This window comes from Biomphalaria glabrata, chromosome 1 (assembly GCF_947242115.1).
Source record: "Biomphalaria glabrata chromosome 1, xgBioGlab47.1, whole genome shotgun sequence".
In the NCBI taxonomy this organism is placed as follows: Eukaryota; Metazoa; Mollusca; class Gastropoda; family Planorbidae; genus Biomphalaria; species Biomphalaria glabrata.
In genome coordinates, this window is record NC_074711.1 from 17,549,844 (window position 1) to 17,576,793 (window position 26,950).

Genomic DNA, 26,950 nt, shown 5'->3' on the forward strand with positions numbered 1-26,950 from the left:
ATTGACCAATGAATTAAATTCTGCCAAGTCACTGGTTGTCCTGGCTAGCTCAGGCAACCCATTCCATGCTCTAATAGCGCTAGGGAAGAAAGAGCATTTGTACTAATTTGCCCTAGCATATAGGAACGAGGAATGTGCCTTTATCTTTGTGTCTTTCTGAGTAGGCCTATTTTATTAAATTATGTTTTTGTATTTGATGATTATGGCTCAGAGTTTTATGTAAAATTGCTACTTTACTTTTAAGCCTTCTATCCTGAAGGCTTTCTAGATTTAGTAATTCTACTAAAGGTGTTACTCTAGTCAAATGTAAATATTCGTTTGTTATGAATCTCACTGTTAGGCCTATATTTTGTGTCTGTTCCAGTTTCTTAATGTTTTTTTTTTTTTTTTAGTTGAGGGTTCCCAAACAGAGGATGCATATTCTATTATTGGCCTAACCAAGGTTAAATAATATTTTAGTTTTATGTTCTTAAATTATTTGATTTATAGAAATTTCTTTTAATAAACCCTAATGCTTTGTTTGATTTTTTGATATGAGGATTCCATGACAGTTTTTCATTTATTATAACTAGGTATTTTGCGTTTTTAGTCTGTGTTACTGGTTTACCATGAATAAGATAATTAAATTAAGTGAAATTCATTTGTTTTAGTTTTTTCGTTACTCTTAATAACTGACATAGTAATAAGCGTCATAGGCCTATAGGATAAGAAGATCGTTCTTTGCTATTAGGCTTATTTCTTTATAAAATATGTCTCTTGTGTGTAAGTTGCGGTTCAAAAATGTCTACTCTCTCTTACAATAGGCAAACGAATAGATATTTTTGTCGTGGCTGCACTTAACATTTCGTGGAAGAGCCGCAGATGTCAAGAAGTCAAAGAGCCGCAGTTTGCGACCACTGCACTAGTGAAGAAAGAGAATTCATAAGTATTTCTCCTAATTCTCAAATTGGTCAAATATCGTATATAAATATTTCTATCCATTCGTTCATTTACTTCGTTTACATTCTATGTAAGTTTTGTATTGTTTACCAGTGACTAGATGCCCATAGGAAGTACGTCGTAGGCCTACACTATATTTGGAATAGTTTTACTAGAAAGGATATGGGGTTACTGTACAAGTCCAGGTATTATATGTCAGTGATAACTATTCTTTTTTTTTTTTGGGGGGGGGGGGGGGGGGGCGCTAATTAATTAAGCTATAGCTATAGGTAAATTCGGTCCTGTAGGCTATATATAGGCCTATTGTCGGAAGACGGGAGGACACATGCTTTATTGACCCAGGCGGCTGGCTCTCTAAATATACGCCACTGGAAAAAAGAAATGTCGTTTATCTTTCTGAGTATTTTATTGTGTTGCGTTTTTGGATTTCTAAATTACACTTTAATGTTTCATGTAGCCTTTTATTTTTGTTACTACTGTGGGGTCTGTTCTGGAGTGTTTTAGTTTACAGATAGGCTACGGATGGTCGCCTGGTCCTGCAGTATGGCATTGGACTATCGTTCGGTTATCTTGATGGTCCAGGGTTCATACCCTGTCCACTGCCATTACCTGTCGTCCTGAGGGAGGTCTTCAACTCTGAAGGAAAATCCAAAATATGCAAAACATTTTACTAACTGTTTTTATGACTAATGGTGTTACTCTAATATTCAATTGTTAGCTCTGTTTTGTGGTCTTAGTTAATTGTATTCATAAGCAAATTGTATGCATAGAGCTCTTTTATGATAGTTTTTTTTTTTCTGGCATGCCAAGATCGAGATTCGTTAAAGGAATTAAAAATCCATTATAGTCTCCCCTAAATAACGTACACAGATTTTTTTCATAATGAGACAGGTCTGCAACAGTAGGCCTACTGCTCTCTCCCCCCCCCCCCCCCGAAAGGTAACACGATAGACTCCGGATAGACAGTTCAGGGCCTCGAGGTAAGTTGTCCCCACTCTCAATCTCCAAGTGTAGATTTTTTTTTTAATGAGTTTGCTGAATTCACGAAAGAGTATTTGTATGAACCATGGAAGAGTTTTATCATTAGGCTACATCCGTTTTCTCAAATAAGAACTATCGCAATATATCAATCGTAGGCCTAGATAAAAATGAACCCTCGTTTCCACTACTGGCAACATCCTCTCAGCTGTGTGAGATGCGATGTCACACAAATGATATGCAGCCATTCTCCTCGTTGTCTTGCAAACGATAAGCAGCCTTTATCTTTGACGTCATACAAATGATAGGCAGCCTTTATCTTTGACGTCACACAAACGATAAGCAGCCTTTATATTTGACGTCACACAAATGATAGGCAGCCTTTATCTTTGACGTCATACAAATGATAGGCAGCCTGGGCTTTATCTTTGACGTCACACAAATGATAGGCAGCCTTTATCTTTGTTGTCACACATAAGATAAGCATATTCTTTATTATCTTTGCTGTCACACAAACGATAGGCAGACTTTATCTTTGCTGTCACACAAAAGATAGGCAGACTTTGTCTTTGCTGTCACACAAAAGATAGGCAGACTTTATCTTTGATATCACACAAACGATAGGCAGACTTTGTCTTTGCTGTCACACAAAAGATAGGCAACCCTTATTAACTTTTCCTTTCATTCTTCCATCAGATTTTTGAAAACCTTTAGATCTTGCAAAATATCGCTTTAACAAAGCTTATCAAAACATTAAATTGGCTTATTATTATCATTATATGTATGATTCTTTTGCATACCTCTTTATGTGCAAATGCTTTGTGCACCGCCCTGTATTAATCAACATTGCACACGTATAGCTAGAAAATACAGGTTCATAGATCATCGGGAATTCCCGATAACAAAAGCTCCTTTGCACCGACAAAGTTCGAAATAAAAACAGACGATAATACTAGATCTATTTACAATGTCGGCTACACGATTATCTTTTGGTTCACAATATAAATTTCCTCTCAAGCTGTACGAAATAGCCAATGATGGTCTCATCATCAAATGGACTAATGATGGCACTGGACTCCTTGTTGAAGAGAACGAGTTCGAGCAGAATGTTATGCTCTTATACCCAGGCTTTGTGCAGGTGGAAACTTTTCACAACCTGCGCCGACTGTTTCGGGATTATAACTTCCTGTTCCGTGTGCTCAGAAAGAGAAAACCGTACGGCGCCAAGGTAGAATTCAGACACCCATATTTCAATAGAGATTCGCCTGCTCTCATTTTTAGGGTTAAGAAAATGAATCGATTTTGGCCGAGTCTGAGTCCTACAGCTACGTCGTCGCCGAAGAGGATTTACAGAAGTAACAAGTTACCTCCATTTGCAAAGGAGCTACTGAATTCTGATGTCTCGGAAAGCAGCGGACAGGAAGGATTTCATGACCTGTCACTGAACTGTCTAGATTGCAGCGATTGTGATGGATGTTCCAGTACTTATGCAGTTAGTTCAAAGCACGTGCCAACGCTTATCTTCGACGACCTTCGGTCGGGTAACAGGGTCATTCAAAGTCATACGACTATTGCCTCTAAGCCCATAAAAGGTACACATGACGCCGCGCTACTTAATTCGTTAAAAACGACTGCGTCTCAAAGTCAAAGCAGTGGCGTAACAAAGCCTGCAGTGTGTCAGAATGATCCTGAAATCTTCAAACTGCTCCAAATTTATGCCAAGAATGAGCTAACCGAGTCAGAGTTTTGGGAAGTGGTTACCAAAAGATGCGGTCGTGACTTTAAAGGAAACTCATGGGAAGACGTCATGGACTTCTTGGACAGCATTGTCAATCATGATTTATCTCCACTGCACCACAAAGGCAACTTTTATGAACTGCCCCTATCTGATATGTAAAATTCTCTCATTATCATTGCTGTTATAAATAATATATATATATATATATTCATTACAGATATTTGGTCTCTAAAATCCTTAGAAGAAAAATCCACTATTCAGGCCCACATTATTTTAACAAGATTGGTGAAAGAAGGAAAAGTAACTAGTAACACAGAAATTCAAAATAATTATTGGAATTTGATCAGTACATTGATGTGAAATTTCTAGAATGAAGATACTACCATTCAGTTTAATGTATGATGATGAAAACCATTGTGATATAGAAACGTAAAATATTTAGAAATTATAAAACCTAATGCATGGTACAGGAACAGATCACTTTTCCTACAGGAGACACTCTAGGAGAATTCATATAAATGTATGTTGCATTGTTCTTTTCAGCATTATTGTTCTTAGCTTTGTAGATTTATTTGTGAAATGTGTCGTCCTAATTTAACAAAACTGCTTTAAAAAAAAAAAAGCAAAAACTATTTCTTTGATCTATTTGATGTTATTTCAAATAGAAAATGTTTGATTATTTTTTATACATATACTCAACTCTGTACATATTGTTTCTTTCATAAAATAAAACATCTATTAATATAACAATCATGTAAAACAAATATCTTCTATATCTTTTATAAATATAAAGGTGCATTCACTTTAAAAAGAAGTCACTTAAATGATAATAAAACAAGTGCATTGTAAAGTGTTAGTACAACAGACTTACACCAGGTAATAGACCTATACACACATACAAAGATTTTTTATTGGATACGTTTGAGATCTAGATATATTTTGTTAAGTTAAAAAAAAACAAATATAATATTGATACCACTGCCACTAAATAAAAAACAGTAAATGATCTGACAACAAGATATACAGAAAAATTGTTGAGCTAATACAGACCCACTGTTATTAGAATATTACAATGTTTTTTGGTATAATGTCCTAGTAATGTTGTAGTTTAATAGTAATGTTAGACTATCTTTTCCTTATAAATACATATATATATGTATGGAAAAATAACATATTGACATTTTAAACATGACAAAAATAAGCTACAACTATTAACATTTTGAGTTATTATTTTCAATAGAAATAAACAACATAATATAAAAACAACAACAAAACAAAAGAGAAAAATAAAAAACCCATTAAAAAAATGCTTTTTCAAAAAGACAATACCTCCTATATTCAACTTATAGATTGATTATATTGGTTAAAACTACTGAATGTTAGATTTTAGAAATAACATTTTTTACTCCCCCCCCCCCCCTGTTAAAATCCTGGTTAAGCAAATGTATCAACTTCATAATATTTCAATGATAAGCCTTGAGATCTAGTGTTAGAAGACAATGCAGGATAGCTGCTTGGTCATGTGGTTTGCGCGCTGGACTGTCATTCAGATTTATCGATGGTCCAGGGTTCAAACCCTGTCTGCTCCCACCCCCCCTCGTCCTTCGGGAGGTTTGGACTAGGAAGTAATTATCCTCAACTCTAAAGGAACATCCGAAACATGTAAAACATTTTACAAACAATGGGAAAAATGTTTTGAACATATTAAACTCTTAAATGAACAATGCCTACATGCAGAAATACCCGAAGATGTAAAGTCCAATCAGAAGGTTCCATGAAGGTAGAGTTAAAAGGAGCTATTGTAAAAAAAAAGTTACTTCTTACATCTCAAGAAATATGTTTAAGAAAAAAAAAAAGCTGTAGTAACAATTGTTAGATTGACAAATATAAAAACATTGACCACAACCAATCGTCAAAATGAACATATTTTAAAATATTTTATTAAATAAAACAAAATTTTACATACAAATACATTATGCAAAATGTACATATATAAGGACTCTGGAATCAACAATGTAAATATAAAATATTGGGGAAATTTCTGGAATGTAATAATTAATGGAGATTCTTGAGCAATGAGTGGTCCATAGAGAATGGTCAATATTGTGTGTCAGTAAATACTCATACACTATGGTGGGAGGTGTAGACTACACTGCAATGTCAACATGGAGTCTTCGGAAGTTGAGTGATCAACTGAAATTTTTAGAGATAGGTGGTCAATGGAGATTCTTTAGCATTGAGTAGGTATAGGTATTAAGATTGTTATGAATCCCATAACAACATAAAAACACATAAATCTTTTTGTTTTTCTGCTTCTGAACATGTAACAATACTAAATTCCATATGTTGAGATTGTAACCAGGAGTTGGTGGGTGTAAGTAGATAATCATTTATATTATTTATTATATACTTTTGCCCATTTCACTATAGTAATAACTAAAACATTAATCCATGAATAGTCTTGCATAAGCTTTCCTCAAAAAAAAAAAAGGAACTAAAAAAACATTTTCTATCATGTTTTTTTTTACTTTTTCCGTTAAGTTTGATAAAGTAACAAAGAAAACATTTTCAGATTATGTTAAGTGAATTTCTAAAGTAATAATTTTTAATAAAATATCATAAACAAGGAAAATTTAAATTAACACTCATTTTACAATTTGTAACATTTAATAAAAGCAGGTAATCAGCTCACTCTATTGCTTCAACAAAAAGAACAAACTTATGACACTTTGTTTAAAAATTGGGAATTGTTCGGGGAAAAGTTTGTTTTTTTTTGGAGGGGGGGGGGATGGGCAACCTGACTTCACTGCACTGGGTGACATCCAGCCTAGTGAAGCCACTGGGTGACATCCAGCCTAGTGAAGCCACTGGGTGACATCCAGCCTAGTGAAGCCACTGGGTGACATCCAGCCTAGTGAAGCCACTGGGTGACATCCAGCCTAGTGAAGCCACTGGGTGAAGCTACCAATAATAAAACATAAAACGGAGGTAAAAATTGCACAATTTATTATTTTTTTAAATCCACATATTCAGCAAAATGTAAATTTGCAATATAAGTAAAAAAAATCTTTTTACAAGAAATAAAAATAAAAAATATACAAGTAAGATCAAGAATTGGTATGTAAATTATTCTTTTGTATACATTTTTCAAAGTGAAAGAAATGGCCCCTGCTTTTTCTCAGAAAGAAAGCATAAAAAAGCCAACCAATGCAGATGAAGCCAAATGAAATATGTACTAGCAAGCCAAACTGATGCTCATGGGGCGCTAATACAACCATGAGATATTTTAACATATCCATGAGCTGATTCAAAGAACTCTGAACACCGTTGACTTTTCCTCTTTCCTTTTCAGCCACAGATTCCATAAACAGTTGACTGACTGTTAGATCAGCTACCCAAAGTCCTGTATGTACAGATAAATTGAAATTGGGCTCATGTAAGATAAATAAATACATAAATCTATACACATTGAATCTCTCTCTCTCATATATAAATAATAATAATAATAATAATTGCAAATAGTGGTGTCACTTTTTGAAATGTTGCATGGGAACACAAAGAATAAACATTTTCTAGAAATCAAGTCCAAAAAGTGTATCTAATGTGGACTGAATTATAAAATTAAAAAAAAGGTTCAGGTCAAACTTACAAGAAGTACATTATCTTAAATATATATACTTCTAGAATTCACCAGCAAAACAATTTTTTGTTTATATGTGTGTCTGGGATAGCCCTTTGGCTGGGAGGTGCAAAATTATTGTGTTGGGGGACATTATAATGACGGCCAAAGAAATAAGGGCCAAAATATGTGTATTTGGGAGATGGGGAAGGGATTTCATGGGAAGATTAAAAAAAAATGTGTAGTGCAGGGGTGGTATGATGGATGTAATATTTTTCTTTAGAACTACAACTGATGGTCCAAAGAACTGAGTGTGCTGAGTCTAAATTATTGGGTTGCAGTATGTTGGATCAAAGAAAAAAAAAGGAGGGGGTGGAGGGTATGTAGAATTTATTGGCCAAAAAGTGTGTATGTGTGTTGAATTCAGACTGTTCCATTGAAGGAGGAAAACAAAAGTGTTCCAATAAAAAAATATTAACTTATTTACACACTAGTAAAGCATGTGTATCATCTGTTATATAGATCCTATATGTATTTATGTTTTAATATTAATTACTCAAGATTTTTTTAAAGATTATCATCAGTTTTCTTACCAAAACGTGCTGTAATAATTCCAGCTAGAAGCATCCAAATAGATACATTTTCGCTAAGACTCAAGGTTTCTTTGGAACAAGGTATGGTACTGTTTACATCTAAAGTGGAATCTGCACACAAAAAAAAACATGCTTACACAATCAGAGAAAAATAAAACAGCCGAAATTTGAATACGATGCAAAAATGTTTTAATTTATTGAATCTCAGCTCTAATAAAATTATATTCCGATGATTATAAAATAAGCAATGATGACAAATATGTTCAATTAACACATGTAACAATAGCACTTTCGTCGAAATGGATGAATATAACTAAAATCGCATGAGGCAAAAAAAAAAAGAGGTAAACAAGCACAATATATACTTTTGTAAACATTGTAATAGACAAATAAGAAATTTGAAAGAAAAAGAATTGGTCTCTATGACATCCCAGTAAGGTTTGGACTTAAAAACCATACTTGAAAATGTGAAGATTCTGAAGCAGTGATTATGACTGGGATAAAACATTGTTTTAAAAATGGAGTGTTGTTATAAAATCTTCTAAAGATCCTATTGGTGAGTCAATTAATCAAATTAACAACTATATATTAATATATATGTATGTTTCGGCTTAAACATCAGTCAAAGCAAGACTAATATACTTGTCCAAAACACAAACACTGCACCTCAAGTAAGCATTAATGGCCAACCACTAGAAATTGTTGATCTCTTTTGTTACCTTGGCTCCATCATATCCAACAACACTCTACTGGATAAGGACATAAACAACAGGATAGCCAAGGCAATGGCCACCATGTCACGGTTGCAGAAAAGAGTCTGGGACAACATATTGCTGACTAGCAGTACTAAAGCCCTAGTCTACCGGACCTGTGTGTTGAGCACCTTGCTGTACGGAAGTGAAACATGGTCAACCTACTCATGGCAGGAAAAAAAGCTGAATGTCTTCCACCTCTGATGCCTAAGGCGGATCTTTAAAATAAGGTGGCAAGATAAGATAACCAATGAGGAAGTGCTACAAAGAGAAGGATGCCAGGACATCTGCTCTGTTATCAGCAGCAGACGCCTTGACTGGCTTGGCCACGTTCGTAGAATGCCAGCAGGTCGACTTCCACAAGACATCCTGTATGGCGATCTAATAGAAGGCAGGAAAGCCGCTGGTCGCCCACTTTTAAGTTATACGGATGTATGCAAACGCGACATGAAGCTCTTCAAAATTGACACTGGCAACTGGGAAGAGGTGGCACTGGACAGATCCACATGGAGAGAGAGCATAAAGGAAGGGTCACAGATTGCAGATGTCATACACAACAGAAGCAGAAAGAAGGGTGAAAATGCAACGGCGCCTGGTGATTATATATGCCCAACCTGCGATTGCAGCTGTGTATCAAGGATTGGTCTCTTTAGTCACACAAGAAGTTGCAAAGGGAAAAGATCGTCTCTCTGGACATAAAATGCCACATATATGTATGTATATGTATATACATAATTGCACATAGGGTCCTATCGATAATAACATTAAAAACCTACTTATTGACTTTATAATTAAAAGTACTTCATACTAAAAAAAAATGGTAAGCCAACTTTATACTATTTCAAGCAAGTGTAGAGCCTTTTTCAAACATAAACAGAGATTAAAATGTTTGAAAAGGTGAACAGATATATCAATCTCATACAGGTGATGTTCCCAATTCATTCATTATCTTCCAACATGTGATCAAGTATTTCCATTTTACTTTGTTTTTACTATAACAATACCAAATATTATTTATATATAGTCATTAAAAAATAGGCTATTTTTTCTATCTATATAAGCTTGACAGAAAAAGGTATATAATCTCAGATTTTGAATATGTAATACTGATTGCTTACTATGAAAAAATTCTTTTACTATTTTTGAAAACTTACTTTCAATACAGCTTAATTCCATTGCATTAGTTGCATTGAGATTTGTATCTAGAAATAAATCAAATTTGCTTCCTGGCATCCAAACAGAAACAACACAAAGCACTAGGCAGGTGATTTGCAAGGACAGACCAAATATACCAGTCCTGGCCAAACCAAGCCTGCGCCTCATATAAGGATACATAAAAGTGCCAAAAATACCAAAGGAGGCTGCCAAAGCCATCATTATTCCAACAAGTAACTCTGAAACCCCTTGAGTTTTAGCATAGCCTACAAAAAAACAACAACAAAAACTTCAATTAAAAAAAAAAATCTTTAGCAATTTTTAACAGAAATTTGTTTAGCATGAAAAAATTAAATGTAACTTATTAAATATCTCTTTTGTTAGAGATAAAATTATTAATAATACAAATTATCACTGAAATTAAAAAACTGCAATATAAAAACAAAAACCCTAATACAAATCTTTACCTACTGTTACACTGTCAAAGCCTAAGACAGTCATGTAAAGACAAGCCAAAGCTAATCCTGCATTGCGTATATCATAGGATACATAAACTGGCCAACCAAGGTACAATCTCTCCAAACTATTAAAAAGTCTGGTAAATGTACATTTCTTTTTCACTTTTTTTTCTGTTTCAGGAGTCACACTTATTTCTTGGTTATTTAAAGCCTCGTTTTCCTTTAAAAATAAAGTTTTTATTCATGAAATAAATGGAAAGTTTAAATGGAAAATTAATTTTTAGATAACTACTTTTAAAAGTCATGGTCATAAAAAAATGTTACTTCTTTTTTTTCATCATCAGTTGTATCAAGATTGTCTTTGTCCTGCAGTGTCATGCATTCTTCCAGTGGCCTACCTGTGAAAAAGATAAAAGAAAAAAAGGAGAATTTTTTTTTATGTGAATTAAAAAGAAGATAGTAATAAATAAATATAGTAAGGAAATGTAATGTAAACAAACCTTGATCAAAAGCATCTTTCTCTTTAACAAGATTTTCTTTAAGCTCTGTGGCAACTAAATAAATAAATAAAGAAACAATAATCAGACAAATATAAATAAAATTAAAAAAAACCCACAGATTTATGCTGTGCCAACTCAATAAAACTATTGCCCTATGATGTGATGTTAATGGTACACTATTCTGAGGTACAAAGGCCTGATACAATGTGATAACATTTAAAAAAAACACTTTTGTATAAGAAGAGCTCATTTGGGATAAGCAGATAAAATTTGCAAACATACTAAAGACAGTAGTAGTATAGCTTCTTTTTTTTTAAATATAAAAACCAATGTGCTGATTGTGTAGCGTATAAGGTCAATCTGGGAAACCTTTTTTTTAAAAAAAGTTTTTTTTAGTTATTAAAGAATACATTTTTTTTAAAAACTGGACATATTCTATATTTTATGTGATTTTTTTGTATGTATTCTAATAGTTTAACAAAAATATTTGTAAATTTATTTTTTTCTAGATTTCCCTCTCTTCATGTAGGAGATACACCTCACTTTTTTTTTCACTAAGAGTTAGACCCCTTATTTTTATAAACAGACTCAAAAGCTAAAACATAAGTTTTGTTAATGTATTTGGAAAAATATCAAACTGTCTGAATTCATAGATAATTGTAATGTTTGACAACATGTGATGTTAAATTTAATTATTTTTTTTCATTGATTACTTTCTTTAATTCCTTTATTTTTATCACCAATATGCAATTTAACAAAGCCTCATTTCATGTATATTCAAAATATATCTTACAATATAAATTTTAAAAAAAGATAATTTCTTTACAAGGTATGACAATAATTTATACACATTCATTTATGACACAAACCTTGTGACTTTTTCAAGTTTTTCTTTTTCATCAATGCAGGAACAGTGTTATAAACTTTCCAAAGAAAATAGTATTCAATAAAGACAGAACCAAAATTCCAGGCTCCAATAAATATAGCTCCAAACTCTACACCAGCTAAAGCCATAATAAAACCAGTAGCCATTGGAGCTAAGATCTGAGTTGAAAGGTCAATGCGTCTCAAAGCAGCAGTCATAGCTGAAAATAATATAGATATATATGTAATATCACGTCAATATGAAATTCCAGGACATAAAAATCTTGCAAAAAATATAACAATAGATAAAGTTGGTATAATAATAAGGCTTGTCTTTGAGTCCAAAGATTAATGAGGAATGCAGTATTTTCTCGTGGCTACGCAACCCCAGCTGTGACTTACATACTTTGCCACATCCAGGGCAAGCATAACCATTGTCCGCCAGTGGTCGATTAAGATTTTCTTTTTGTAGTCTACGTCTGTCCTTGGCAGCAGATTTGCTTTTGGTCTCAAATGTGTATCCCACTGCCTTTGTGAGTTGGTATTATTTAGGTTTAATAGTTAAATAAAATTACCATTCTCATGATAAACAAAATTCCTCTCACCACTGTCCAGAGCTTAGCAAAATCAGTGTTCACATGCTATCAGAGGTGACACTGAAGGACTAGAATGCAGTAGAAATCGTGGTTAAAATGGAATTATACCATTGTGTAAATTCAGATTTAATGCTATCACAGTCATCTCCAAGACATGGCCAAGCAGAACCAAGCTGCTCAAAGTGGCATCTACATCCTTTAAGGAGCCATCATCTTGTAATGGGTAATTGGGTTTAGCCATTTTAAACTCTGGATAATTGCATTCTTCAATGGAGATTTTTCAATGAGTTTCAGAACTGTTGTCAGAAAAAACTTTCTGCTCTCCATCTGGAAATTTTAAACATCTCTAGTGCTGGCTTTACTTTAATTTCTTTGACAGCAGATTTGGCTTTAAAGCCTATGTCAACTTCTGGAGGTAGATTTTTTGTGACTGTCAATCTACAATAAGCAGTGCTGTATCAGAGGTACATTCTTTGAAAACAGCTGCTGTCATAAATCTTTGCTACAAAGATGATAGAAGCATGCTTAAGAGGTATTGTGCCATAATAGTGCATCTGATTGATATTTTTTTAAAAGGTTGCAAAAACTTAATATAAGTTGTGATTAAGATGAAGCTTTCAATTTTGGCTATTAGTCTAGACATCATCCATACAGCCTCAAAGATGCTCAAAAGACTTGATGTTAATTGCTTTCTTAGCAGTAATTAAAGACAGTATGAATGTGTCTGTAGGACAAGTGACAATTACTGTGGCAGCCTTTTTAATAAATAAGGGTGTGATCATCAGGCAGCCATCTGATTTACCAGACTCTTGCTTGTGTTTGTCAGATTGAGATTTCAGATGCAATTTAATTTAAGTGCTGCTTCACACATGTTTGAAATGCCAATTTGTTGTTTACAATGACTACTAAAAGCTTTAGTGTCACTGGCAGCCATTTTTTGAAGCCAAGATCTGTGGATCTAGATCTAGATAAAGCCACATTGCATTGTATTTAAGCATTTTAATACAAATGTAGGTTTATAATCAAGCATTCTAGAATAGTTAGAAGATTGAAGTCTCAAGTTGATTAAATTTATGACTGTTGTATAAGACTAGCTTAGATCGAATACAAACAATAAGAAAATGTCAATCTAGAATATAGAATATTTGCAAAAGATTTTTACTAAGTTATAAAATTTTTACTACCTTTACTATTTTAACTGTGAATAGATGTTGTTTTTAAAGACTTAACTAAATAAAACTTGTGGTATGAAGGAAGAGTAACCCTTTAGGGATTACGGGCATGACATGGCTTAAAGTGTGCCGATGTGTCAAAAACTCAAACTCAAAGATCTAGGTCTAGATGAATTTATTAAAATAATAATGGCAATGTCTTTGATTCCGAAGATTAAGGATGAGTGCAGTTTGGTAATAAAGTAAAAATGAAAGGTTTCCATTACTATAGCAATCAAATACTGCAGAATGATTTAGTTTATCTAATTTTTTTAAATGTCAGAAATAGAAGCGTAAAATTGTTCACTAAAATATTTTTTTTGTCAAATTAATTTTGCTAAACTAAACTATTGAAATACTACATACTTGCTAGTCTGTCCTTGTCTTCACCACACATTTCTACAATCCAATCCTTTTCAACTGCTATTTGGCGGGCCATGCTGGTCAGCCGAGACAAGACACACAGTAAAATGATAAGAACATACACAGTGTATCTAGTCCACTGGCCAAATGAGACTATGGCACTCATGTATGTCAAAAAGAAAAAAATCAACACAGCACAGATGATAACAAATAAGTTCTGGAGCACAAGTGCAGTCTGTGCAGCTGTGAAAACATGAGAATTGTTTTTCATTTTCAATCATAAAAAGGTCTAAACTTCATATAATCAACTATTTTCTATCTCTGTTTCTTAGAAGCCACTCAGTTAATAGAACTAGAGTGCTGTAGAGTATTACCTAAGTTTATTAATATTAAATATGGTAAGAAGCTCTAATGCAAGAAAAAAACATTACAGACAAGTAATGCACTTAAGAATTCAATGTCATTAATCTAACAATTTCCTGTCAGAAAGTATTTTTTATAAAAAAAAATTTACAAATTTGAAAAAACTTAGTAATTTTAACCTTTTAATCTGGGTGTTTCATCAACAATATCTCCAACTAAAGCTCCAAATAGTAGAACGCTTAAGCTCATACTTAAGCCATAAGCTGCAGTTAGCTGCAAAGATTCTGAACTTATGTTTATAAGGAACAAGCCAACACCAAATGCCCACATGCGATCGCCCTATTTAAGAGAAAAAATTTATTGTGATTATTATATGGGTAGGCCACAGTTGACATGCAGAGTGACCTGACTAATGGAGTTATTAATTTATAAGCAAGATTTGTGAGATTGTCTGATTGTTATTTTAATGAATTGTGTTATGAACATGCAGACCAGGATCCATCTAGAGACTTGCAGTTTAATAATAATGTTATTTGCTAGAGGCTGATTTTAAGTTGCTTATCAATGAGTAAGTTTCCCAATTGAGTTGCTTTGTGTTGAGTTGGTGAAGGAAAGAAATGCATCTACAGGCTATACTTGCCTCCCTCAATGCATTCTTTATCACAGTCAGAATATATGTATATATGTACTGGACATAACTAGTGAATTCTACAGGATGTGAATAAATGTCTAGAATGCTAAAATGATGAATATTTTTTGAGAAGACATTAAATTCTTTTTGCTAAAATCTTAATTCGAAAGTGTCTTTTAAAATTTTTTTTTGTTCTGTTAAAATTTACACTTATTTTTCATGAAACCAATATCTTTAAATGTTGTGTTGAATATATAAAACTTACCCAGGCTGATAAAAAGTGACTGAAATAAACAAAGAAATATATAAAACTTACCCAGGCTGATAAAAAGTGACTGAAATAAACAAAGAAATTGTTTCCATTCCATTTTTTGCAACACGCTATAGAAGTAGAAAAAAAAAAAGTAAGGTAATGCAAATGTTAGGATAAAAAAACAACAATATCTGTAACTGATTATTTACAAAAAGTAAAAAAAAAGATTTAAGAATTGGACTAAGTTTTTAAATGCATACTTTTTTCAGCCAAATATTACTTTACAGCATAAAGTAATTTGGGCTAATAGAGACACATTTTTTTTATTGATAATTTAATAAAATTACACTTATCTTATTAGTAAATATATATTAGATCTATAAAAATGAGTGAAAAAATGTTTTGAAACATATTTTAAATCATGTCTTTAATTTACTTGTTTCTTGACCAGTTTAAGTTTTTGTTTTGTCTTCATTTGAACTAATTGCTATATTTGCCATCAGACTATTATAATATCAAACAACTCAGGACATATTTTATAAACCTCAACAATATTAGCAAGAAATAAGTTCTCCAGTGTCGCATGGTAAATCAATTTTCAGTGTAAATCTGAACATATTGTTATGACTCTCACTATCCAGGCTCTCTGCAAACTGCACCACACAAAAAAAAAAAAACAAATTGGAAAAAAATTGGACACTGACAAAGACAACCGAAAATATACTTAACACCTGGGAACTAAAAATTCTTAGGAAAATCTATGGTGCTATACAAGATGAAACAGGGTGGTGGACAGGCACTAACCATGACTAAGACTAAGACTGCTTTATTGATCCTTACGGAAAATTGTTGTGATTACAAGGACTCGTTTCTCATATAAAGACAACACAACAGAAAAATACACATAAATACAACAGACAACATAAAGAGTTCATTCAGCGACTACACACAGGCATCTTGGTGCATTTCATGTTCCCTGATCAATGAAAGGCGGTGATAGAGTCTGACCGAGTGAGGTACAAACGAGTTTTTGTACCGCTCCGTTCTTGTTTTGATTGACAGCAGTCGCCCACTTCGCGACGACCTGGCGTAGTTCTGATGGAGCGGGTGGCCGTTGTCTTCCAAGATTTTTTCGATTTTTCTTAGGCACGTTTGTTCAAAAAATTCCTTTAAATGTGGTAATGTTGTGAGTGTAATTTTTGATGCTTTTTTAATGATGTTTTCTAGACGTTGCAACAGTTTAGATGAGGAGTTGCCTTGCCAACAACTTATTCCGTATGTTAGCAGATTTTGTACAGTCGCGCCGTAAAATGTCTCAAGGATCTTCTTGTTTAATTTAAAACTGTTGAGTTTGTATAGAAAAAAGAGTCGCTGGGCTGTTTTCTTTGTCAGAGTTCCAAGGTGGTCTTCCCATGAAAGCTTGTTGTTGATGATAACGCCTAGATATTTATATGCCTTTACTTGTTCTATAGATGCAGTGTTTATTTGCAGTTCACATATAGTTTGTTTTTTCTTTCTAAAATCTATTATAAGTTCTTTAGTTTTTGTTACATTCAGTTCTAGAAAGTTATCGGTGCACCAGTTTGTAAACTCTTCTATCGAGCTTCGATACTGAGTTTCGTCTCCTGAAATAAGACCGACTATGGCAGTATCATCAGCGAATTTAATCAATTGTATGAAGACCCACAGCTAGTGATTGAAATAAAAAGAAAAGACTACTTTGGGCAGGTCACCTTGAAAGAATGTCAGATAACAGAGGAGCGAAAATGGTATACAGGCAAAAAACAAAAAGCAGACCTTGAATGCAATGGATCAATGATAATAATAATTTTATTTATAAAGAGCTGTTAACAAACAAAATGTAGGCTCAAGGTGCTGTAATAACATTAGAAACACAAACACGACAGCTAAAATGACAAATAATCTAAAAAAGTTTTAAACAGATAGGTCTTAATGTTATTCTTAAAAGTGGTGTAGCATGTGTTGTCTGTCGTGCACTGAAAAAGTCTGCAGACCATAGCTTTTGAGGGAGAAACGTGCTACCAGTAAAAGCGTTGAGTCCATTGAGCGCAGGGCTCTCTGGGGGACAAATGGAGTAATCAGTTCGCTAAGGTACAAGGGCATCTCATTGTTATATATACACTGATGACAAAGTGTGGAGGCCGATCTGCAACAGCATGGGGTTAAGGCATGGAGATGAAAGGCCCAGGACTGCAGGAGAGATCTGAATGGAGGGATGTCTTGAAGCAGGCCAGGGCCCTCCATGGGCTGTAGCACCACTGGGATGGATGGATGGATGACTATAATAATAAATTGTCATAAATGATTAACATCACTCAGTCACCAATAGCTTGAAACTTGGTGAATTTCACAAATGCACAAAATCTTTATAAAAATGAATTTCAACAAAATTTTGCTAATGAAGTTCACACAAACATAGATCTACGTATCAAACTAAAAAAATACTCCACAGATGGACTATAAAAGGAAATTATGAACTATGAACTTTAAATATATAATATGCATTTTCAATGGAAAATCTGTTTTCTGCCATATATATATATTATCATATATTTTATATAACATTTTAAGTCTACAATTTTAATCATCCATACTACTAACCAGACATACTAGCCATAGCAAATTGATCCTATGAGTTCAAAAGAATCAACTTTTGGTAAACTTTTTAAGCAATTCAATGGCACAAAAGTCTGGTCATGAGTCTGGTCTGACTCTTTCAGTTTCAGTCGTCTTAGTCACTGTCCACACAACAGTGACTACACAGAGTTGTCAGAGTACTGTAAGAGTAACTCAGTATGATGAGTATGAGTAAACACTCGGGCAGCTGGCAGCAATAAATCTACCAGGGCTAAGCCTAATCCTGTGCTAGGCTACTAGATTTAACTAAATCTATTATATAATTAAACTTTATTATACTATATATACTATAGTCATGATATTATAATAAAAAAATATATGACATGTGACCATGTCAATGTCATAATGATAATCTATTCTAAATAAACTAAATTTCTAAATCTAGATTGACTAGATTTGACTAGATCTAGATTATTTTTTATACTTATATATAATATTAATAATATAAATTTATTTTAATATAGATATAGAATAATAGATAGATCTATAATTATAATATACTTAATTATATACTATAATTATAATAGTATAATTCAATATACTGTTACTGTGTAAACTAGTGTAAACTTATTTAGTAAATTATTATTATTAATTATACTAATCTAAGGGTAATTTCCGCTTTTAGCTGGCGTATTTACGTCTCTAGGCAGCACCTGGCAACCACTGGCCAGATTTTTGCGATGCCTCAGCGCTGAATCAATGCTAAAAAATTTATTTCCAGGGGGAGATAACCTAGTTGATTTTTAATATCGCCAGCTGAAACCATACTCGAAGAGAGAGGAAATAAAAACATATAGAAATAATAGAATTAATAGCGCTGTAGAGCCGACTCACAGACCTATATAAATATCGCCAGCTTATAGCGGATTGCAAGAGAGAGAAAATAAAACAAACAGAAATAATAGGAATATTTACTATTGCAGTAGAAGTAGTACTTTAAAAAAAGGAATAAGGGGGGGGGGGGAGTAAAATATTATTATTTAAAATTGGAATGACATTAATAAAGCGTAAATTTAGGTACCTATTTTTTTTTCATAGAAATTGAATTCAAATAGATTTAGGCCTATATTGCCCTATATATGATGGGATTATTGTATAGATCTATGAAGTTATATTTTAAATGATTTGATGAAGATTTAAGGTGCTGACAGCTTGTAACATTTTTCAATAAAGCTGAAATGAATGTTGAATTTAAATAGATCTAAGCCTAAATCTAGTGGACTAGTCTAGTGTAATGTTGTGTGTTATGAGACTTGTTGCATTGTATCTAGAATGTGCTTGAGGATACATGCAATAAACAACTGATGTCCTTATAGAAAAGAATTTCATATATAAATATTTATTCATTTAATAGAAATATCCCAGGTAAAATGACTGTCTTCTCTAATCTAGCCTCAAGAGTCAAGGAATGTGGCTAGGTAACCAAGGTCACTGAAACTGACTGACTGGCTTAAGAAATTGTTGAAACTTTGGGAGCGGGCTGGGAGGGGTCAGGGGTGGGGTTAAACAGCGGGAGCGGACTGGGAGGGTGGTCAGGGGGTGGGGTGAAAATGCGGGAGCGGGCAGGGAGGGGTGAAACTGCGGCATAAGGCTGGTAGGGGAGGGGTGGGTGTGTATAGCTGGATCCTTTGATCGGGAAACAACAGATTGACCAGAGAATGATGAAGTCCAGGTCTTACTGTAATAGGGCGTGTCGAAGGTGCCGAATAGGGCCAGATGCATTGCGCAATCCTGTCGTTGTAGGCCAATGAAAGTAACTATCAGTGCTTGCTTACAGGGAACTTCTACTGTCAAAAACAGTCTTTAGATCTCTATTGGCATTTTCTCTTGTGACCAATCCATCTCCACTTCCTCTCTAAGATCTACACCTCTATATTTTTCTGCCCACTCATCTCCCACAGTTTGGTGTTTTCTACTTTGTCGTACCAGTGTATTTTTAGGATATTTCTCAGGCATCTGTTGATGAAGGTCTGTACTATTTTTGTTGTCGCTTCGATTCAGTTGTTCTCCATGTTTCCGAACCATTCAATAGGACAGCCTTGACAATAGAGTTAAAGATTCTTAGTTTAGTCTTGTTTGAGATGTGAGGAGATTTACAGTCAGGTTGGTTTTAGCTGTGTAAATCAGTAAATGTCTGACGCGCTAGATTTATACGACGTTTAATGTCTTCAGGGTTAGGGTTAGTAATTTTTTTTTGTTAGATTTATCTGAATTTGACAAATTTATCATTCTGTTCTGCCTTTCCTTCCACAAGCACATCTTAAAGGTAAGGTAGTTGGGGATAAGGCGATTATATTTATCGTCATCATACCCGATCCGACTCTGTATCTATCATCGGAATCTTTTGCTTTATCGTTTAGGGGTGGTGGGGGGCTGAAATGGTAAAATTCAATACTCTACCCTCAAACTTGACTTTGCATTTACTACTGACTTGGCTGAGTGGCTGAATTTTACATTAGAGAGAGGTAGCGACATAATATATATTTAAAGAAATAATATTAACAATCAATCTAAAGGGTTGGTGGTGGATGTGAAGCATTAAGCGGGGAATCATCTCTACCTCCCCTCCACAGAATCCTTTGATGTGCAGGCCTAAATTATATAATGTAATTTTCCCCCGCATTCTTGTGATTGTACTTTTTTTTTCCGTTTGTCAGCTTTTCTTTTGATTCATGAACATTCTGTTGAAAATTAGTTATTGTTGGTATTTTCGGAATAAAACATGCGCTAAAAAAAAATCAATTATCTTCTAAATTAAGTCTCTATTGAAGAGTGCCTAATTTTCTGCCTTGTCAAAAAGTGCCCGATTTCCCGGTCCCGGGTACTTAAATTACTGGGAGCTTAAATATTTCCAGACACCAGTCGATTGTGAGTCAGGAAGAATAAAACCATATGTTAATAGCAGAGCTGAGTTTGTCACCCAGTCCATCTACTGTACATACACACACACCGTTTTCCATTCATAGGACCAAGGCAGACTCAGCCTCGGGTCACAGAGGTCGTTTAGCTTCCCTCCCCTTATCACTGTTAAAGCAAAAAGGGACACCCATGAGCCGCTAGCGGCAGTGTTTCTCAAACTGTGTGCAGCGGCACTAGTGTGCCGCCGAAGATTTGCAGGTGTGCCGCGGGAGTTTTCAGAACGCCACACGTGCAGCGTTACGCAGGTCTGCCTACTATTAAATTTTTATTTTACGTTGCGATGACATCCCCACTTGCAACGACCAGTAATAGTAGTGGGTCGCTCCATATTGACGGAAAGGGGTGTTAGCTCTTTAGGTTATGAAATTTTCCACTATACATAATTATAATGACTCAAATGTAGGCCGCCTTAGCAGACGCAAAGCAGTTCTTGAATTGGTAACGATAATAATAAGCGATGTGTTTCGTGTAAATTGTTTAGGTGTAAGCTAATAATAACAAAACAAAAAAAAGTTACCCATGGAGAAATACGTTAGCAAAAATGAAACTGCGAAAGCATTAAATGAAAAGCAAGGAACCAAACGAAGGTACGAAGAAGATTACATCGGATATAGTTTTATATCTTCTGGACCTGAAGATGCTCCATTGCTATTCTGCCTGATCTGCAATGCAACTCTGTCGAATGAGCCGCTTGTTCCAAGCAAATTGAAGAGACACTTGGAAACAAAACATCCAGCTGTAAAAGCGCAACCGAAGGAATACTTCGAAAACATCAGGGCTCAACAAAATAAACAAGCTAAGAAACGTATGAATTACCTAACGCTGACAGAAAAGGGATTGATTGCAAGTCATAAGGTTGCTCAGTTATTAGCGAAACGCAAGAGGCTGCATCTGTCATTGCACCAGCTTTAGCAATAGTTGTTGAAACTATCCTTGGACCCGATACTGCCGAAAAAGTTAAGAAATTTCCTTTGTCCAATGATACTATCTCGCGCAGACTTATTCAAGTTGTAAACTTCATCAAATCTCGACCGCTTGCATCCCGACTTTTCTCCGGGCTTTGTGAAACAATGGATTCAGACTACAAATGTCTCCTGTATCACACCAACGTTCGTTGGCTCTCCAGGGGAAATGTGTTAAAGCATGTCGTCCAACTGAAGGCTGAGCTGATTTCATTCTTGGAGGCTGAAAAAAAAAAAGACTTTGGATTTTCTTTTCATGACGAGATCTGGTGGGTTAAGGTGACATTTCTCTTTGATTTATTTGACAAAATAAATTCATTGAATTTAAGTCTTAAAGGACCATCGGAAACCATCATCACTGCATCCTCAAAACTGAAGTCATTTGGTGAAAAATTGTCGTTGATGCAAAGTAAGATCTCGAAAGGACTGCTTTCCTATTTACAATGAATGTGCTTCAAATAAAGAAATGAGCCCCGAAATTCTGGACACTTTGACACATCTGCAGTCAGCATTGCAGCATTACTTTCCAACAGTTGGAAGTAATGAGTATGGATGGGTCAGCTCTCCATTTGGAAACAATGAAGCTACAAATCTTACAAAATGAAGAAGAAGAGCAACTCATTGATTTAAAAAATGATGCAGTTTTAAAGTCAAATTTTTGGGGAAAACAGCCAGGACATGTTTTGGATTTCAATCAACAAGTTATATCCTGCAATCAGTTTAAAAGCAATCAAAATAATTCTTCCATTTGCATCTTTATGGTTTTGTGAGTTTGAATTTTCAGCACTGACTGAAATCAAGTCTAGGAAAAGAGAGAGGCTTCTTACAATAGACGATGAAATGCGAGTTTGTTTGTCGACTCTGGAGACTTGATTAGAACGCATTTGCTCTCAAAAACAGGCACACCCTACACATTAAATTTAATACTTAAAAACAGGTAAAATCTTTTTTTTTCTTTTTATTATAAAACATCTGTTGCTCTTTGTGGTGTGCCGCGAAATTTTTGTAGTTTTTTTACTGTGCCGCCAGACAAAAAAGTTTGAGAAACACTGCCCGCTAGCCGAATACGCCATCGTCTGGATGTTATGTCATCCTGGATGTCTTGCTAACTTCTGTCCCCCCCCCCCCCCCAAGTAAGACTTAGTTTTCTTTCGCCACTTTCTCTTCCCTCCCCTCTTCTTGACATTCTTTCATTTTCCATATATGACTCCCCTACCCTCTTGTGAATGGTAATTGGTGTGCGTGTGTGGCGTATTGTCTGAGTGTGACTTATATAACGTACCTGTGGTGTATTGCTCCAGTGGTCAAAAATGGGACGCCTAGTAAGTGAGGTATGTCTTTGATGGTTGTGAGGTATGAACAATATGGGTATTTGGCGCTGTAAAAGTGGGCGCTGTTTTCTTTTGAACTTCCAGACCGCCGAGCAGCAACTTTAGAACAGAATTAGAATACGACTAATTTCGTATTTATCACCAACTACCAGGATCCACTTGTCCAGGTGCTACGTTATGTTGTAATTATCTTTGACTCAACTCTTTTGACACACAAAATAATCAGCTCTGCAAAGTTTATAGTGCTTTGTTAACAGCGCTTAATAAATTTAATTATTATTTTATATAGTTATTTGCAGGAGCTTGCATACCTAGATAAACCAAACTCTATCCTAACCCTAACCTTAACGGTACCTAAACTGTTAATATGGACATTAGGCCTATATCTAGAGGGAAAATGTCGATTTTGCACATTAACGTAACCGGTAGCTAATCAATTAATGAGCAGATTAGCTAGCTTAAATATATAGCTCCTCCTTCGTAGCTGAAGATGAGATTATTTCCCATTTTCTATGACTTTGAAGATGGCTTTAAAGTCCATTTTTTCTTTTAAAAAGCCGAACACATAGATGGCATGGGTTGCCTGCTTCTTTTCTCACCTTCCTTTTTTTAAATATTAGATCTACGTTCTTTGTTGATTACCAATCTCATTGCGTTATATCATGAAACACGACACTCACGGCCTCAGGCAATAAGAAAGTACCCAGAGCTATAGCGTTTCCCTCACACTCCTTGAGAGAACTCTTAAGGGTGTCTTTGTAACGTTTGTGTTGACCCTCCCACGCAATTGTTGCTGTTTATCTGTAACAACTCAAGGAGTTCAACGTCTGTTATGTGGTCAAGCCAATAATCCAAATGGATTATTCTCTAATGCAACTCTAATGTTTGCTTATGCGCCAACTATGTCCAACCCAAACCAAAGACTAGCTAAGTAATGTGCACATTGATGGATTTTAAGCTTTAGCGGTACTGTGTCAGCGTGCACTTGTCTCCTCTACCGCCTTAAAATCGTTTTCAAAACTAAAATGTACTAAAATGCTGGTACTGGTAAATCTACCTTAGTTTAGTCACCTGTCTGGAATGAGAAAGTAGGGGGTGGTGGAATTAATATGTCTCATTAATTGTTTTGCCATTAATAAGATACCTGGTAAGCTAAGTATTTTTTAACTCTCAATAATTTCATATAAAACACACGCGCAAGCACGCACGCACACACACACATATATATATATATATATATATATAAAAGAAAAACAACAACACTAGAACAGATTTTTAATATTTTAATAAAATTTGTCACATTCAATAGAACACAAAAACATGAATCCTTAACAAACTCAATCTTATCTTCTTACAATCTACACCAACACACACAAAAAATAAAATATAATAGTATATTGAGAAATAATATAGATTCACACTAGTGAAATGTACATCTATTTCCTATTTAAATAGGTCTACATTCCCTAACTCTATCTTAATATATTAAGATTTTATTTATGTAATAGTTGGCAGCATATTATAACTCATTATATTTATTTTAACCAACAAAATCCATCTGGCAACAATTGGCTGCCTAGGAGCTGTTGCTATCATCATTCAAACATGGCGGCCGTATGTAAATCCGCCAGCCAAAACATGATCATACCAATCTAAGAATCTATAGTATAGGCATAGGTAGCTGGTAGACACTAATGACTAGATTTAGACTAAGACAGCACGGATTAGGATCTAGATTTACTGTAGTCTGATAGGTCAATGTAAATGTCTACATAGACCTAGATCTATAATTTTTTTTAAAAAAAGGTTAGCATGGACATCGTGATCTATTGAAGATAATGATACTGTTTACACAACGCTAGGGTGAATAACTCTGTGGAATAAATACATCTAAAAAAAAGTTTCGTCTTCTATATTTTAAATAATTATATATATGTAGTCCTATATCTGTAGATCTAGATCTATGTCCCAAAACTTTACACTTTCGGACAATTTTTTGTATACATTTTGATATATTTTTAGCGGTCCCCGTAAGGAGAAAAAGCCGCTTTTAGGTTTGTGCAAAATGTCAGTCTGTCCGTCTGTCCGTCTGTCACACTCAGATCTCGAAAACTAGAAGAGATATGAAAAAAAATATTTCATCATTAAATGCGGCTTGAAAAGTTTAGGTGCAACGGCGCCTTTTGGTTATCTAAAAGCAAACCGTTTAATTTATAAAATTAATTATGCAAGCGATTTTTTCATAAAAATACACCAATTCTAAAACAATTACGTAAATGTAAGGGAGGCAATGTTACAATATGATAACAAAGATGGACAATTTTTGTGTATTTTCAGTATCACTAAGTCAAATATATTTTTAAAATGTACAGGAAATGTTTACAACAAATATAAGTAATAGTTAAAGATGTTTTTTCTGGTCAACTAGCTGCTAAAATTAAAAGAAAACATTACTGTTTGTTTATAAAGGCTAATAATGCATTTTGTATGTAAATATCACGCACATTTTTTTAATGGACTTTCTATGCAGCGATTTTCGTGCAGTAGCGTAACGTCGCTACATAGACAGATGTAAACCAATTCCTTAAACTTTTTTAAAAAATCAGATTTTATTTATTTTTTCTTTAGTGCCCCCATCCGAATAAAAGAAGATTATTTTTGTGCGTTTTGTCTGTTGGTCGGTCTGTCCGTCACGATTAGATTAAAAAAAACTAGAACTCTAAAAGCTATTGAAAATCTGATTTACACTATAATGTTCCTCCCGTAACATCTCAATAGTTTTAAGTATCTAAAAATTGATTGTTCCGGATTTTTTTGTGCAAAACTAATCAACTACAACAAATGTTTGTTTGCTCTTCTAATTTATATCACATTCAATTTCCATGCTTAAACGTTGCAAAAACACATTATCAATAATATGTTGTTCCGTTTTTTATGTAAATAGCATATTAATGCTAAATCAAAATCTCTATACTGACTTATATTTCATTAAGTGTAAAAATGTTCCGGATATTGTTTTATAAAACATGAATTATGCCTAATGATTGTTTGAAATCGCATAATTTACTAATATTATACTTATATTATTTGACAATGCGTCACTATAATTTGGTTATCAATATCAAATTGTTCCGTATTTTCAGCTTTAAACAAATTTTAAAAATATCGACAATAGGTTGTTCAGGGCTTTAAAAAAAGTAATTTACTAGAATTGATTACTGAAAATTACTTTTTAGACATTTAATTTTTTTGCTAAAACATAACATAGAAGTTTTGTAATCGATAAAGAAAGTTCCGGATTTTGTTTCTTACAAATCGTCGCCAGAAATTTCCGAATTTATTTAAAAATCTACTAACGCCAAATAATTGTTTGAACTCCCTCTTCTAATTAATAAACAAATAATCTTCTCATTTACGAAATAATGTTTTTACGGATTTTTATGAAAAATATTTTAACTCACTACTCTCTTACAGTACATTTAACTTTCTACCTAAAACATTAAAAAATCTAATTATTGTTAATATTATGTTCCGATTTTTAAGGAAAACAGAATCCAAACACCAAAGTAAGGTATGAAAATCTCTCCACATGGCTGTAGTACATCTAATTTTTATACGAGACCATCCAAAAAATTTAATTAACGGTATTTCATTTATCTGAAATTCTCTTTTTCTTTTACTATTTATACAAACATCTGTGACAATCTATTATATAAACTTTTCAATTGTGTTCATACCTAAAAATTATTGCGATGTTTAAAGGTTAATCAATTTTTAATAACTTTTAGTTGTTGTTTTTTTTATATCAAGATGACGGACAGATCGACTGACAGACAAAACGCAAAAACAATGCGGCTTTGATCCTTTTTAAATAAATTCTATTAGAACTCAGTGCACCAATGTCTATGAACCCTCGTTAAATATCTCGTGTAAATAAAGACATTTTTTTTATGGTACCGGTACTAGCCTATTGTGAGGTAATGGAATTTTTTTTCTTTGACGTCATATGAATGGACTCTTTAAATGTAATGTTAAAAGAACGCACTCGGTGCACCAATGTCTATTAA

The 26,950-nt window shown here is 33.9% G+C and overlaps 1 protein-coding gene across 7 annotated transcripts; it reads right to left on the bottom strand.

The window, feature by feature from the left end:
* Positions 1-6,433: 6,433 nt before the first annotated feature.
* Positions 6,434-24,745, bottom strand: LOC106053919 (solute carrier family 40 member 1-like). 7 transcript variants are annotated; one of them, XM_056025755.1, is made up of 12 exons: positions 24,625-24,745; positions 17,645-17,811; positions 15,077-15,141; positions 14,309-14,468; positions 13,770-14,009; positions 11,602-11,817; positions 10,733-10,786; positions 10,557-10,630; positions 10,242-10,452; positions 9,774-10,040; positions 7,868-7,978; positions 6,434-7,058 (listed from the first exon to the last, which is right to left on the bottom strand). In XM_056025755.1, the coding sequence occupies exons 2-12, from the start codon at positions 17,649-17,651 to the stop codon at positions 6,763-6,765; spliced, it is 1,701 nt and encodes a 566-aa protein (XP_055881730.1). In that variant the 5' UTR covers positions 17,652-17,811; positions 24,625-24,745; the 3' UTR covers positions 6,434-6,762. The 7 variants fall into 7 exon arrangements, with proteins under 7 accessions (XP_055881730.1, XP_055881723.1, XP_055881739.1 ...); XM_056025748.1 differs by having other exon boundaries at positions 17,636-17,811; XM_056025764.1 differs by lacking the exon at positions 14,309-14,468.
* Positions 24,746-26,950: the final 2,205 nt, after the last annotated feature.